The sequence below is a fragment of the Balearica regulorum genome, chromosome 4 (genome assembly GCF_011004875.1).
Source record: "Balearica regulorum gibbericeps isolate bBalReg1 chromosome 4, bBalReg1.pri, whole genome shotgun sequence".
NCBI lineage: Eukaryota > Metazoa > Chordata > Aves > Gruiformes > Gruidae > Balearica > Balearica regulorum.
The window spans coordinates 25,290,193-25,305,416 of NC_046187.1; the positions used below are offsets into that span (position 1 = coordinate 25,290,193).

General features: G+C 52.6%; 2 protein-coding genes across 9 annotated transcripts in view; one reads left to right on the top strand and one right to left on the bottom strand.

The window, feature by feature from the left end:
* The window catches only part of RPL34 (ribosomal protein L34), a 181,367-nt gene extending 177,891 nt beyond the window's left edge, over positions 1–3,476 (bottom strand). Inside the window, exon 1 of the mRNA XM_075751480.1 lies at positions 3,466–3,476. The gene's annotated coding sequence lies outside the window, so the exon portion shown is untranslated. The remainder of the gene's footprint in view (positions 1–3,465) is intronic.
* Positions 3,477–3,573: 97 nt separating this feature from the next.
* Positions 3,574–15,224, top strand: part of LEF1 (lymphoid enhancer binding factor 1) — a 69,233-nt gene continuing 57,582 nt past the window's right edge. The window contains exons 1-4 of one of the 8 annotated variants that reach the window (XM_075751468.1): positions 3,574–3,777; positions 4,328–4,559; positions 5,461–5,524; positions 7,022–7,155. In XM_075751468.1, coding sequence (XP_075607583.1) covers positions 4,350–4,559; positions 5,461–5,524; positions 7,022–7,155 — 408 coding nt within the window. In that variant the 5' untranslated portion in view covers positions 3,574–3,777; positions 4,328–4,349. Of the gene's footprint in view, positions 3,778–3,852; positions 3,949–4,178; positions 4,560–5,460; positions 5,525–7,021; positions 7,156–15,224 lie in introns of those variants that run through there. The other 7 variants (XM_075751469.1, XM_075751470.1, XM_075751471.1 and 4 more) reach the window with 7 other exon arrangements.

Consider the following 15,224-nt stretch of genomic DNA (forward strand, 5'->3'; position numbering starts at 1 on the left):
GTGCCTGCCCCGGAGCCGCAGGGCACAGCGTAGGGGTCCCGCAAAGGGCTCCCGCCCCCCAGCGTACCCATCCCTCGGGGGGCCACTCTCGACATTTCCCGCGGGGGGAGAAAAACCCGTGGAGGGTTTGCCTAGAAAGACTCCCTCCAAACTGGCACTGGCCTCTCGGGCGAGCGGGAGGGGGGCTTTTTGTCGCCGTTTGCTCGTTTGTCGGTCCATACAAAGGAGTTTTCCCTCCGGGGCCGCGCAGCCCCGGCCCGGGCGGGCGCAGGGACGCGCCGTCGGGCAGCGCTTCCAGGCGGAGCCCGCCGGGCTCCACAGCCCGGTGGTTTTAAACAAAAGAGTTGGGGTTTTGGTTTGTTTTGTTGTGTTTGTTGGGTTTTTTTTTCTTCTTCTTCTTCTCAGAAAATAACTGCAACCCTCTTTGCAAAAATATATTTTAATTTTTTTTTCCCTCCTGGAGAAAACCAGCTCCTTCCCGCCGGTCCCTCCCCACCATGCGTGCAGCCCCCCGTCTCCCCCGTGCCTCCGGACTGGCATACATCCAAGCCGGAGGATTCCCTCCCGCCCCTTCTTTTTGTATTATTATTTTTTTATTTATTTTATTTTATTTTATTTCCACTGCACATTTCGGCTCCAGCTCCCCAAACTCTTTGATCTCCCCCGCTGTCTCCTTACCCGGAAGAAAACCCTTGCCCGCTCAGCTGGGAGCTCGGCGCACACGTGGGCGCCCTGGCGCGCCTCCATGCTCCTGCCAAATTTAGTCACACAAAGGGCCCGGGGGGGGGATGAAAGGGGCCGCCGGCGGGACATCAAAGGCGCCGCCGCCCCGCCCCGCTCCCGCCCTCCCCTATATAGGGGGCGCCGGCGGCGGAGGGCGCTTTGCACGCGAGGGTGTTCGGTGTTGTATCCCCCCTACCCGCTTATTGCGCTCGGGTGTGCGTGCTCGTTCTTGGGGAGCCCGGTTCCCCACTCTGCCCGGTCAGCCCCCGCGAAACTGCAGGGTGTCGTCCCGTTGCCCCGACAGCCGGTGCTCGGCCCGCCCCGGGACTGACGGCGGGTTTTCCTCTCCCTGTTCGCCTCTGCCTCCCCGGGGACGGGCGAGCCGGGCTGGCTGTCGGGGGGTGCTCGAAGTGCGGTCCCCCTCAACGCTGAAATAAAAAAGAAAAGAAAAAAGAGAAAAAAAAAACACACTCTAAAACGCCAAAACCCGCTCAAACGACAAAAAAAAAAAAAAAAAGCTAAAATGTAAAAACGCCCAAAATGGGGAAAAAAACAACAAAAAACCCACGCGAAAATACAAAAACACGCTAAAAATTAAAAAACCCCAGCACCTAAACCGCAAAACCAGACCCTGTTAAAGTACTAAGCCGCGCGGCAGCCGGTGCGGAGCCGGGTGCGGGCGGGCAGCGGGCACGGCGGCGGGCGCGCTCCCGGCGGTGCGGAGAGGGCGGCGGGGTCCTGCCGGGCGCGGAGGGGGGCACCGCGGGGCACCCCCTACCTCGGGCCTTGTGTGGACACCCCCCCACCGGGCCGTGCCCCCCTCCCCAGCCCCACGAACTGCGAGTAAAGCGACAGCTTTGTGCTGTCTCCAGTGAAATCTGGCGTTGGAGTTGAGGTTTCCTGAGTTTATCCTCTTGTCATAAATCACGACGGTCTCCACCTCCCCCCGCCCCGTCGCCCCAACCCCCGGCCCTTTTCTGCCTTCAAAATCCTTCCACCAAAAAAAACCTATCCGGGAAAAACTCCAGCCCACATGAAGGGGGAGACCCCGGGACGGCGGAGGGGCGGGGGGGGGGGGGGGGGGGCTGCTTTTCCAGAGGGACCCGGTAATGAAACCGACGGGTGGGCGCGCTGCCGGCTCCCGGGCCGGGCCGCCCCGTCGGGGCAGCGGGCTGCAACGCTCGGGCGCTCGCCGCAGGGCTTTTTTTCCGAAAGGGACCGGCCCGGGGCACCTTCCGCCGGCCCGGGTACTCGATGCCCGCCGAGCGCCGGGGAAGGGAAGGGAAGAGGGGCGGGAGAGATGCGGCGGCATCTCCGCGCACAAACCATCCCCGAATTGCCGTTTTTCCCAACAACCGCTTCACGATCGCCTCTCTCCAGCCGCCTTCGGGAGAGGGGGGGTTTCCCTCCATCCGGGGAGCGTTGCACAATTAAGCCCCTTCCCAGGGTTTACATTTGTAATTTCTTTCTTTCTCGATTATTTATTTTACGCACTTGTTCGACTTGACAAGTCCATCCCCCGTTTCCCACTACCTGCTCCCTTTCTCGGGGTTTGGCGGGTCTCATTTCTCAGCTGGATTTTAATTACTCGTTCGTGGGCAATGATGCGGAGACACGAGCGGCGGTGCGGGCAGCCGGGCCGAGCCCACCCGTGTCCCAGCCAGCGGTGCCGCCGCGCCGGCCGCTCCTCACGCCGCGCCGAGACCAACATCTGCTGAAAACGGATTGAGCATCCACATATTCCCGTTTCTCCGTCTCCCGACGCTGGAAGGTTTAGCAACCTCGCGGGGCATGTGTAAAACACGAAGTGCACTTTTCCGATGCCAAAATCATGGGGAGTTGTTTCCTGCAAAATGCGCGCCCATCGCGTTCGCAAAATAAAAGAAGTTGCGGATCCTGGCGTTTCCCAAACGCAGCGCCTGCTTTTGTTTGGGTTTTTTTTTTTTTTTTTTTTTTTTTTTAACGTATGTGTACCCTGCACCGGGGCGATGCCGTGTCGCCCGGGAGCTAGCGGGGCAGCGCGACTGCTGAAGGAACGGGACGGGGCGAGGGGTGAATCTCTGTTACCGCTCCCGTTCCCTTTACCGGTCTGCAACCGGGGCGAGCTCCCCTCGGCTGGTTTTCTCCCTGGCGCTCGGGGGCTACCACGCGTTTCTGCCGGGCGTTTGCAAGATTTAATGGCGATGGGTTAATTCTGCCCTTCGTCCGAAGCGGGCCCGGGTAGCGCCCGGGCGAATCCTCGCACACTCCTCCCGCTCCCCTTACCCCAGCAGCGCCATGTGGCCGCAGCACCCCCGCCTGCCCCCCAAAAGAAGGGGAAGTCTCAACAAAGCAGCCCTAAAAAAAAGCAGGTCTGACTGCCTGGGGATGCGGAGAGTGCCTGTGCCCTCCTCGGCGGGATCCTGGCTGGGGAAGGAGAGGAGCGGCAGTGCCCCGGGGCAGCCCCCCCCCCCCCCGATGCGGCACACGCACGCACACACGCACGCACGCGTGTATACGTACACACACACACACAGAGGGGCTGCTCGGCGCAGCCTGAGCAAAGTTTGCCCGGGGGCAGCCCCGCACCCGCTCCCCCCTGAGCCGCCGGCCCCGGCCCCCTCCGCGCCCCCGCCGCCCGGCCCCCCCGCCCCGGGCGCGGTGTCAGTCACGGCGGCGGCTCCTTTCATCTCCGCCGCCCCCGCCCCGCCCCGACGGCGGAGGGAGGGAGGGCGGGAGGGGAGGGCGGGCGCGATGCTGAAGTTGCGCCGCCGCCGCCCCGCGCCCCACCGCCGCCCCCCGTGGGGCGCCGCGCCCGCCGGCTGCGGCAGGCGGCCCCCGGGCCGGGCGCTGAGCGCGGAGGCGGCCGGGGGCGCGGAGGCGCCGCGGCAGCAACTTTTTTCCCTGCCCGCGGGCGCGGAGGGAAGCGGGGAGGGGAGGGGGGGCGCCTCTCTCTTCCCGCTCCATCCCTCCCTCCCGGGGCTGTTTCTTCCTCCCCCCCCCGCCCCCCGTGGTGCCGCCGAGCCGAGCCCAGCCGTGCCCGGAGCCGCGGGTGAAGCGGCGGACAAAGGCCCGGTGGGTGCGTGCCGCGGGCAGCGCCGTCCCCGTCCCCCGGGGCGCCCCCTCCCCCTGCCCGCCCCCCCCCCCCCAGCCATTTTAACTCGGACCCGCCCGGGTGGCGGCAACTTCACTCGGAGGCGAAACTCGGGCGGGCTCTGCTCCCCTCCGCGTCCCCTCACCCCCAGGGTGAGCCCGGGCCCTGGGGGGGGTGGGTGGGTGGGGGGGTGGATCGGGGGGGGGGGGCTCCTGGGGGCGGTCCCCGGCGCGGTCCCTGGGGGCGGGCAGGACACAAGCGGGTGTATTTCGACTTATTCCGTCCGTGCGGCGCGGCGGGGCGAGGCTCCCCGCGGGGCCGCTGCCGTGCGGGAGCGGGGGTGCCTCGGCCCCGAGGGAGCGGGCGGGCGGGCAGGGGTCTCCAGCTGCCGAGAGCAACCCCGAGGACTTCACGGGATTCTTCCTTCTTCTCTCCTCCTTCTCCTCCTCTCTCCTCCTCCTCCCTCCTCCTCCTCCCCCCGCTGCTCCTCCCGCTCCCGCTCCCCTTCCCGCGGCGGGCCGGCGGCCGCAGCAGACGCCGCGCTGCCGTGAGGATGCCGCAGCTGCCGGGGGCCGGGGGCGGTGGGGGGGACCCGGAGCTCTGCGCCACCGACGAGATGATCCCCTTCAAGGACGAGGGGGACCCCCAGAAGGAGAAGATCTTCGCCGAGATTAGCCACCCCGAGGAGGAGGGCGACCTGGCCGACATCAAGTCCTCCCTCGTCAACGAGTCCGAGATCGCCCCCGGCGCCAACGGGCACGAGGTGCGCGGCCGCGGGGGCTCCGCGGGGCAGCGCGGAGCGGAGGGGGCGCGGGGTGCCGGCGGGCTCCGGGAGCCGCCGGGAGGGAGGGAAGCGAGCTTCGGCGGGGCGCCGAGGAAACCCCTGTTTTCCGAATTTCCCGTATAAAAAAAAAAAAAAAAAGAAAAATTCCATCCCAGCTCCCGTTTCGAGAGGGTCGGCGGGCAGAGCCGGGCGAGCTCCGCGCCCGGGGTGGGCTGGAGGCGGGGGGGGGGATGCAGCACCTCCGCGCTTCGGTCCGGGACGAGAAAGTTCCTTCGAGTGCCCCGACGGTGCGGTGGTATTAGACCTCAAGCAGCCATGAAATTTCTTCGGTAAAATCAGCGGGGTCGGAGCATTAACCGTAAACTCTTTAAGGGATTTGCATAAAACTGTTTGGGAAGAAATTCCCGACGCTAAAACAACATCAGGGCGAGCGGGGAACCTTTTTTTGTTGTTTTTTTTCCCTTGTCTTTCCTTTTTTTTGGTTGTTGTTTTTCTTTTTTTCCCCCCTAAAGATCTAGTAATAAGGGCAAGTCGATTTTCATTATTATTTTGGGTATCTTTTTTACCAAGAGTGTTTTGACCACTGAAGCTCCAAATATTTTCAAGAAATAAGCCCCCTTCACTAACTGTAGGGTGCTTCTGCTCGAAACGCTTCGCAAAGCCTCATAGTTATTAACGTTGTCATAAAACGATCATTCACACAAACGTTTCTGGTACAGTTGCCTTCCAAGCGACTTAAGAGGGAAAAGAAAGATGCTTATCTCTTGCCCTAACTTTTTTCTTTCTACAAGAAGCTGTACCGCTCTGATCGATAAATGAGCATCCATACAATGACTTTTCTTTTTCTTCTTCTTTCTGATGGTGGATTCCCTGCGATCAGGTTTCCAGGCAGACCCAAGCGCAGGATTCCTACCATGATAAAGGCAGAGAGCACCCCGAGGAAGGTGAGAAGCGCATGGTCCTGTCTTGCCATATTGTCCCTCTTAGTCCCCCTGTGAGCCTCCGCACGGTCCTCAAGCTGGAGCTTGGTTTCTTTTGAGAAATATAAATTTAGTACCTTTTGGAGAAGGGGGATGCCACGGTGCTTTCAAAGCGCATTTGAAAAGGAGATGAATGTGCAGCACGTTTATCTTGAGTGACCAAATGGTATTTCAGTTGTTTAGAAACTGATAAGTAGGCCAAATGGGTCTTCGCTGAAGAAATAACTATTTTTAGGATATCAGTTTAAACACATCTATCTCTTCACTCATACAGTGCAGCTGAGTTGTGTGTGTGTTCAGAAACTCTGTGCTTTTTTCCCCATAGCCAAAGTCTGTCACTTAAATCTCCTCTTCCAAATCTAAGCATGAACAGACCTCTTGCTTTTTTTAATGTACCAGCTGGTTAATTTTGATGGAGGAGGACAGAGGAAAATACGGAGTTCATAGAGTATGACTTAGGAAGCTGGACACACGTACAAAGAATGTGTGCTGTGAAGGGTGGGAAGTTATGTTTAAAATGAAATGCTTATCATGAACTAAAGCAGATCATAAATTCCGTATAAAGAAAGGCACAGTTCAGTCCTGGTGCTTTCTGGGACTCTGTGGCAATCTTTCTCCAAACTGGTCATTAAACAGCCTAAAAGCAATAGTGTCTATGCTTGTAGCATTTGGGCAGTGAGGGGGAGGAGGTCAGCTCTGTTTTCTTCTCAGCCTTACATCCCCTTAAAACCTCACCTTTGAGTAGTATCATTGTCAATGGGCATATAGGTGGGAGACCTGGTCACCCCTCTTTGCTGGACCTGGACCCAAATTCTTTACTTTCCTACAAAACAGCCTACCTCGCTTGGCTTCTCTCTACGTGACTGTAGTGCCACGTGTGTTCACATATTCCCCCCCCACCCCAAATTGTTAGGGTCTCCTTCCAAGCCAGCCCCTGCCCTCTAATTGTTCACGGTGAGCATGGCCAGAATGAATTGTTTGCTGCACACAGTGGCTCAGTGAGAGAAGGAAATGATTATATCTAGTTATCACTGCCCTGTTCCTCCCTTTCCTAACAATGATGTTGGAAACCCATACTAGCAATACTTTTGAATCCACAAATCCTAGAGGGATGTATAAAATGGGGGAGAACTTCTACTTGAGAAATGTGATGTCATTGCTGATGTTTCTGCCTTGATTTGAACAGGGACTAGCAAAATAAATTGGTTACTCTGAGGCTATTCCATATTTGAAGCATAAACTCCTCATGGAGAGTACTTGCTCCTTTAAGAATTAACTCTTCTTAAAAAAAATGTTATTGCAAATTGCTGCGGACCACTTTCTGTCAGAGGTAATTTCCATGAGTAAGGAAACGTTTGCATGCAGAACATTTTTATGAATGCACAGTACCTGTTTAAGTGCTCTAACTTACAAGAAATGCGTATGTGGGGAATAATGTAATCATTGTTTCCTCTTCCATAGGAAAGCATCCAGACAGTGGCTTATACAGCAAGGGACCATCATACTCTGGTTATTCTGGGTATATCATGATGCCAAATATGAATAACGACCCGTACATGCCTAATGGATCTCTGTCGCCACCCATCCCCAGAACAGTGAGTTATCTCTTCCAAGGACCGTTTTTGGCGAGCTGGGTTTCCTCCTGTTTGGTCTGCAGTGCGTGTTCACGCCAGTGGTTTTTTTTGGGTAGCTTCAGTTACGGTGAAGGTTGCGCTTCTGTTGTTCAGAGCCTCCGTCCAGTGGAGTTTGAGAGTTTGGTTGCAGTTGTGGTGGAAAAGCTGAGATTAACAGTGTCTGACGTCCTTTGAACAGGGCTGGGGGCTTTGGGAGGGGGGGAACCCTGCTTTACGACTGTAGGATAATGTATGGCGGAATGATGTAAATGCCGCCTTTGTAGTGACTGGGACAGATGTGAATTTTCTGGCTTTAACTCTTCGTTTGTTGAGGAAAATTGAGGGCTGGAAGCAGAACTGCTGAAGTTGCTTGTCAGTAAGATGAAAAGATTGGATTCTTTTTTTTTCTTCAGATATGGCATTGCTCTTTGCTGACTGATACTTATTTCTGCCATCAGTTGCTCTGCATGAAGGCTTTATGTATCTGGGAGTATTGCTTTGAAACATACTCTGTGTCTTCAGCCACAAATTGTGAAATGGTTGTTTAGGAATGACTATCAACCGTGACGCAGTAGTTACAGCTTTCCTTTATGTTGCGGTGGGCACTGATTCTTCCAGGTTGGTCCCTCTGTTTCCATTGGTGTAGATGCACGTTTGATGGATTTTAATGTACTTTTAATTTTGGATAGTCAAGTCCCATTTGTTTTTGTAAACCTCTTGGTCTATGTATAGAGCAATGGGGAGGCAATGAGCTGTGGAAATTATATTAGTAGAACCAGAGTGGAGTGGGAAACAAATTTGCTTGTAGGCATCCTGCTGAAAAAATGCCGCTGCAGTTGTGTGTGCTGTGATACCAGAAGTTGGATGCTGTTATTTCCCTGTTATAGAGCAGTTTTCTCTCTTACTGGCTCTTAGATTTTTACTTGGCGGTCTCTGTCAAACAAGTGGCATTATTTTGCTCTCCAGTGTTCTTGATTTTTCTTCTGGGTTGTGGCTTTTGACTTCAAAAACAAAAAAGAGGGGGCCTAATCTGTATTGGTAATATGACAAGTAGCAAAGCGTGTTAAATTAGTGGATGTTCGGATTCAGAATAACAGGGCGGTTTGGCACTGGGAAACACGGATCTGCCCGTTTTCTCTGTCACCGTTTGTGTTTGAAAGATGCAAAAACTCGTGCAATATATTCCTTTCTATAGCTCTGTTTTTAAAAAGGACCTTGTTTGTGTAGAAATTACAGTTCAGAGGCCTGCAGCCATTTAGGGTGAAGCACGATGACCATGGTGTGTTGGTATTTGTTGTTGTAAACGCTGCTGTACAGAAAACTTCAGTTCAGATGTATCGTGGAGAAAAGGATGCACCTTCTCCAGAGGGCACTGAGACTCTGCCCCTTTGAGGACCAGGAAACTTCAGACCTTTTTTTACCCCCTCTTTCCCACGTTACCTTCCCAAGAAGGTCCCTAGGGCTGGTGCAAGGCTTTGAGCAACAAAATCCAGTTTAATTTTTCACTGAGGATTTTCTCCACCTATGCGTGCTGTGGGGCTGCAGCTCTTTACTGATGTGGCATCGATGCCCCCAGAATATCGGCTTCTTGCAGAGGCTGTCTGCTCAGGTACTTGAGGAACCGTCCTATGTGGGTATGTTGGAGGGGAGGGGAGGGAAAACGCATCTGCTTTCTAATTGTAAAGCTGCCCGCCGAACATCTGAGGGGCTAATTTCGTTCTGTGTTGCTCTTGCATGTTAGAGCAGCACCACTGTTTCGGTAAAATAGTGCTGTTGCAGGGCTGCAATGTTGACATAAGCCTGGAGTTCTTTCAGTTTAACCGCAAGGCTACACGCTTGAGTTATTAAATAATTTTTTTGTTTAATTGAACTATAATCTTTGCTAGTCTCCTAGCTGACAGCTGGGTTTTAATGCGCACGAGATCAAAACGCCGCATCCAGGAGATGACACGCTCGCTCGCTTCACGGCTAACCACAGCTCCAGCGTCGCGCGCTGCTGCCTGTTCACCTTTGCTGGGTCCCAACCGCCGCCCCACGGGTTTGCTTTTGCTCCCCTTTTTGGGGGGACATGCCTGGGCTGGTGGGGGGGTGGGGGGCAAGGATCAGCAAGCTCTGGAGGTGAAGGTCTCCCTGGGGTGTCAGTCCCAGGCCATTTGTGCGTGGAGCAGCCCTGCAGTGTGTACCTGGTCCCTGCCATTTGCATGACAAAGCTGCTTCTTGTTGATGCATCTGTTGCCTGGAGGTGTTAGGCAGGATTAAAAAGCCGCCCTGGGGCGCTGAATCTTTTTTTCTGGCCTTCGCAGACCCTTGGAAGGACCCGGCTGCCTGCAAACCGCCCCGGGGGATGCACCCCTGGGGAAAGGCGGCCAGACCCAGGATGGGGACCATCTCTGACAGAGGCGGCCTCGGCTCGCTACACCAGAGCAGAGAGAGCAAAGGTTTCTTGGAATGGGAAAAAAGTTACTTTCACCAACATATGTAGGAAAAAGCCTGTCTTTTTTTTCATATGCTTTACATTCTTGCTCTGTAAAATTAAAAATACTTACCTGTAGTCAGACATAACGTGTCTAATAAACCTTAAAAGAAGAAAACTGTAGTGTAATTTCAGTGCAGCTTTTGGAGGGGAGAGGGCATATGAGGAGGATTTAAAATTTTCCTAAATCTGCTATTGTTAGAGTGGTCTCATCTTCCCTTCTCCTCCTCTTTTTTTTTTTAAATTTTTAATTTATTTTTTATTTTACTGGCAACTGATTTGCCTTTCACAAGTTGGATTTGTAGGAGCAGAAGAGTGTTAATTACAAGTTCAGCTACAAGCCTCGCACCGCAGTACAAATTCTTATCAGATAGCTGGGTGAGTGAAAAAGCAAAGCAGTTGGTTTGGGTGGCTGCAGGAGAAGTGGCACGATGGTATTAAAACCGCAGTAACACCTGGTGAATGTGCATCCTGTGTGCTCGAGATATCTTTTGGTGGTTTCTCAGCATCGTGGGGCTACTGAAGATGGGAGATGGAGACATCTGTTTGTTTTCTAACATGTATGGGTTTTTTCTTGCTTTTTCGTTTATGAGGCTAGCTTTGGCGTAGCAAACCTTTCTCGTCTGTGTGATGGGAACGTGGGGACAAAGGAGGTGACTGAAGAAGAATCATTTCTCTGTGTCTTAAATTCATCCAGAAAATCATTTTGTCTTTGTTCCTCCCTCTTTCCCAATGAATTAAACTTTCTGTGGGAAGATAGAGGATTTCTGCAACCTCCCTTTTGTCTGTTCTTATCTGTTCTTGGAGTCTGGGGTTATTTCATCGTGGCTAAACTGTCTCTTTGTAGCAGCTGGAGGTGTGAAATAGATTGGAGGATGGAATCTGTAAACACCTTACAGCTACTTGCAAAACACAGCATATCCATTTGAAAATGATGAGGAATTCTGCTAAGAGAGTTTGAACACAAGGAACAAGGTTTATACGCAGGACCCCCCTACCCTGCCCAAGTTTTGCATATTCCTTGTGCGCTTCTGCATGGCAAGGGGTATGGAGATAGCTCCTCTCTTGAAGAACTAATGTCCCAGGAAAAATTGGGCGAATAATACGGTCAGGAGGAGGGATGAGGGTAGAAATAGCAAGAATGAGTGGCTACAAAGCCTCAGTAAGAAGGATTTGTTTCCCTAGCTGCATCTTGCTGTTCACTTGCTTGTGGGGAATTTTTGGGACCCTGAGAGGAATGTACTGGAGTGTTAGAGCTAGCATATCCAGCTGCAGAAGGACACGAACCTGGTTTTTCATAATATTGTCTTTTCCTGAGAGTCAGCTTCTGCTGAATGGGCAGTTTTAGGTACTTGCTGGGAGCCGTGGTCAGCTGAAAGCTCCCTGGCTGGATATGAAATGGGCTTTGTAGCAGAGATGTTGGGGCTCAGCTCCTGCTCCTGTATCACCCATCAGAAAGCTTTGCACTAATTCCTGGGTTGGCATCGGAGCAGGATGCTCTGAGGGCCATGGGCAGCTGTGGTCCTGTTGCACGTCTCTTTCTTCCCCCTGCAGCCCCAGACCCGTGCCTGAAGAAAGGGGGTTGCACAGGCAGCCGAAGGGCTCGGCGAGCCAAAGCTGCTTATGCAGCACCGAGGGTCTGCCGCTGTACCCTGCGTGGTGCACATCTTCTCAATGAAGTCGAACGGCGCCGATTAGCTCCTTAAATAACTTCGAAATCAGGTGCAGAGGAGCACAAAGCTTCCCCACTCTATGGAAGCAGAAGTTGCGGGGTTTATTCGGGTTTGCGCGGGGAGGAATTTTGTTGCTATTTGCTGAGGGGCTCCGTGAGTCGCACCAAATGCCAGCACTGGGGGAGAAGAGGAATCTGCTCGGCGCTAATAGAGGGACCTCACTGCTGCAAACGCGTCTGTCAGCTGCTCTGACTCAAGCGTCACAGCTGATCAGGCTAAGATACAAGCCAGGTCTCCTTGAAACACAAATCCAAGCCATGAATGGTTGTGGACAGAGTTTGGGTGGTGCTTGCTTTCTTCCCCTTAGTGAAATGAATTCTCTGGAAAAGGGGGCAGAAGGAGTTAGCGTGGTGCCTCTAGGCTGGCTTTGTCCAAAGCTTGATTTGGCTGCTCGTGATAAGATGGCACGATCCAGGCAGAGTCTTATACCCATCATCAGCATGGTCTTTGGGCACATACTGCTGAAGAAAACAGCCTTTCTGCTTTTGCTGCCTTGTCAGGGTGATGCAATTAGTAAATCTGTCTAATTGTGAATGAGCAAAGGGGAAAGAAAATGTTCTCCTCCTGTCTCAGTCCAGAGGCAGCAATTGCATGTGTGTGGCTTCAGTGGAGATGTAATCAAAAACCTCACCCTCTACGGATCATGGAGCTTTTGTGTATCAAGATGTGCGTATGCTTATGTTCTAAATCTCCTTTTTCCTATATATCTAGGAGCTAATTCGATATAAACTGTAAAAGGTGGAGCTGCCGCTTCCATTTTAAGGTGGTTTAAAAACAAAATGTCATTCCTGTTGTTTTGGTGCCGTGCCACCTCTTCTCTAACTTAATGCCAGTCCAGAAAAACTGTTAATAAGAATAGCTTGTTGTGGACTGCGAGTGCCAGGGAGGATATGTCTGAAGAAGAAAGCCTGAAGCTCCACAGGTTCAGGCATCAAAAGAGGAAAAGACTTTTTCCAGATATTTGCAATGTTGCATGGCTGCAGGCATCGAAAAACCTGGGTACCGCAGGCCTGGCTCCTCCCGAGTACTTCTGTTTATAGTTAGGGAAAACTCCTCCTGATACGGGAAGGAAATAACCCACACAAAAGCATTTTACTGCTGCTGTAATATTTCTGAAGTCCCATTAGAGGCATGTGCTTTTTTTTCGCTAGCAGTGAAACGCTGTCTGCGTCTCTCAGAAGACACGTGTGCAAGAGTCTGCTCTAATACGGACAGTGAACGTTTTGCAGCCCGGGGTCTGTGTGTCGTGTGGCCCGCTGTGATCTCCCACGTTGCTCTCGCACGGACGAATGCCGATCCAGCGCCTGGCCGGTCCGAGGGAAACGCTGCCACGAACCGGGTGGTCTGTGGGTCAGGTTGTCCTCAGTGTGTGTCCTCCCCGCTGCTGCAGGGGAGCCACGTGCCATGATGTTCCGCTTGTGCGTAAAAGACTCCCATTTACCCCAAACTGCCCACGTCCCGGCTAGCAGGCAGCTATCGCTAAGCTGCTTTTGGCCATAAGGCATGTTTGGCGTGAAGACTCTTCTCATCTGGCCGTCGGGTTTGGTCCCTTCTTGCAGGACGCTGGGGAGAAGGTGGCGCAGCTGCGGGGCGTGCTGCTCCTGCCTGGGCAGTTGGGGGTTAGTGTCTGTCACTCCGGCCCTTCATAAGCATTAGGTTCACTTAAGAAAATTGCGTTTGGAATAACTTAATCTAGCCAAGCCAATGGCTTCTATTTTGAGGCTTGGATCTTGTGGAAATGTTTATTTAGTTTGGGTTTCCCACTTCAAAGGAATCTGTCCTCTCAGCAAGAAAGTGATTGAGCACTTAAATAAAAATGTATTCATTGAATCTTTGGGATTGAGCTAAAAGTGCAGTAGGGAGTTAACAGTGCGCCAACTGTGCTAATCGGCCAGGGATTGCCTGTTCTCCTAAAGGGGAAGAAAAGTGGTCCGAACTGCCTGAGGAGAAGTGGCATGCCTTCCCCGGCTTCTGGCAGTGCTTGCTCATGCTTCAGGTGGAGATGAAGGACCTGGAATATCTTTGCCTGGGATCTTCAAAGGTACCATATTCCTCGTGTGGAAGAACGTTTTCACGAAGCTGAAAGGTCGACTTGGTGTTTGTTTGTTTTCGCTAAGTGGCTGTGGGTGTAGGTAAGGTTGAGGCATAAAATCAATAGGGTGAGCTTAGTCAGCAAAAATTACAAGTGTAATATTAGCAGGCTTTGATTCAATATTTATAAAATGGGCAGTTTAACTTAAAAAGTAAATGTATTGTTGTCACCAGCTGTAACATGTAAACCAGAGAATCGCTTTGGTTAGGAGTTCTTAGGCAAACCGGAGAGCAGTTAATTCCCAAAGGCGTCTGTCTATCCAAGCATTTTCAATACCCTAGCCCTGTGCTTCAAACGGTGCCGCACGAGTCAGCGGGCAGGTCTGCTTCACCCCGGCCGGCGCACGGGGGGAGAAGTCCCTTGGGAGCCTCTGATCTCGTGCACGCGTTTGCCACGAAGTACTGTCTGAAAATGCTGGTGCTTCGAACGAAGCTGATGGCAGCTCCAGCTTCCCCCTTGGCTGACCTGAATGCAGCTCTGGACGGGGGTGCAGGGGTTATCCAAAGAAAACCAGTCTGGAAATGGTGTGATTCATCATGTATATCCAGAAAAACAGGGAACGGGAACGTGGGGCTTTCGTTGGGCAGTTTTGTTGGCTCAGAGGTGTAGAGAGGTGAGCTCTAAAAAGCTGTCCCTGTAGGCCCTGTATTTCTCGGTTGGGGTCCTAGAGACAGCAGCTGCTCGGAGCCAACGCTTTGTCTCAGTTACTGGTCACTTAGCTATGCTACAAGGCTCTATTTCTTCAATTTTCTGCCTCTTTCTGTATTTCAGAACTGCCTCAGAGATTTATCTTTGTAAACGTGTGTTGTCTCTCTGCAGTTTTGGCATATCTTCTTGCCTTGATCATTCTTCATCCCCCCAAATCTTGCATTGGCAATCTTTGTATAGCATTAAAAAAAAAGTACAATATGGAGGTGACGATTATAGGTGTCAACACTTGTCAAATGCAGGCGGTGCTTGGGGAGAAAACCTTTTCCCTGGCTATGTGCTAAAATGCAGATAAACTGTGTCCGGTGGCGCAAATGTGTTTACTTTGTTAAAATGCTACAATCCAGCTATTTGTTTAGGGTCTCTGGTTTGTGAAGTTTGATGGTGCCGTATCAGGTTTAGGAAGCTGCAGTTACAAGTGGTAATTGTGTTTTTGGTTCCGCTCCATCCCCCTTGCCACCAGTCCTGTACTGCCTTTCCTATAGCTGCAGTTTCATATAACAGCTCCTCCCCTCTGAAATATAAACATATGCACAGGTTCAGCTTCTTGAGCAGCTTTTGGGAGCGGGGTGGGAGCGAGCAGGTTGGGTGAAGGTCAGGTGTAGGAGCCCAGGGTGGTGGGGTGACCCGCAGCGTGCCCAGGTCCCCTCCGGGCTGCTGGGGATCGGCACCGAGGTGAAAAGTGAGCTCACCCAGCTGGCGATGGGAGAGCTTTTGAGGATGTTGAGGAAATCGGCCATATATATCGAACGCATTGAAATACATTTTGAAAAACGTGAGCAATTAAAATAATTTATCCTGAAGAATGCCCCTAAAGCTTTTTGTTTTGCTGCCCCTCTGACACTAGCGTGGCTGTGTTGTTTTTGTGTCTGTTCTTTATTGCCCGATTTCCTCCTGCGCGCAGCTGCCATTCAGCTTAAAAAATATGTTGGAACTGAGGATGTTGGATTTGAGAAATTTATTACTTAAGAACCCCTCTCTTTCACACATTATTTCATATCTTAAATACCCCTGGTACAGGGAGAATGGGAAGCTGTGCTGGATT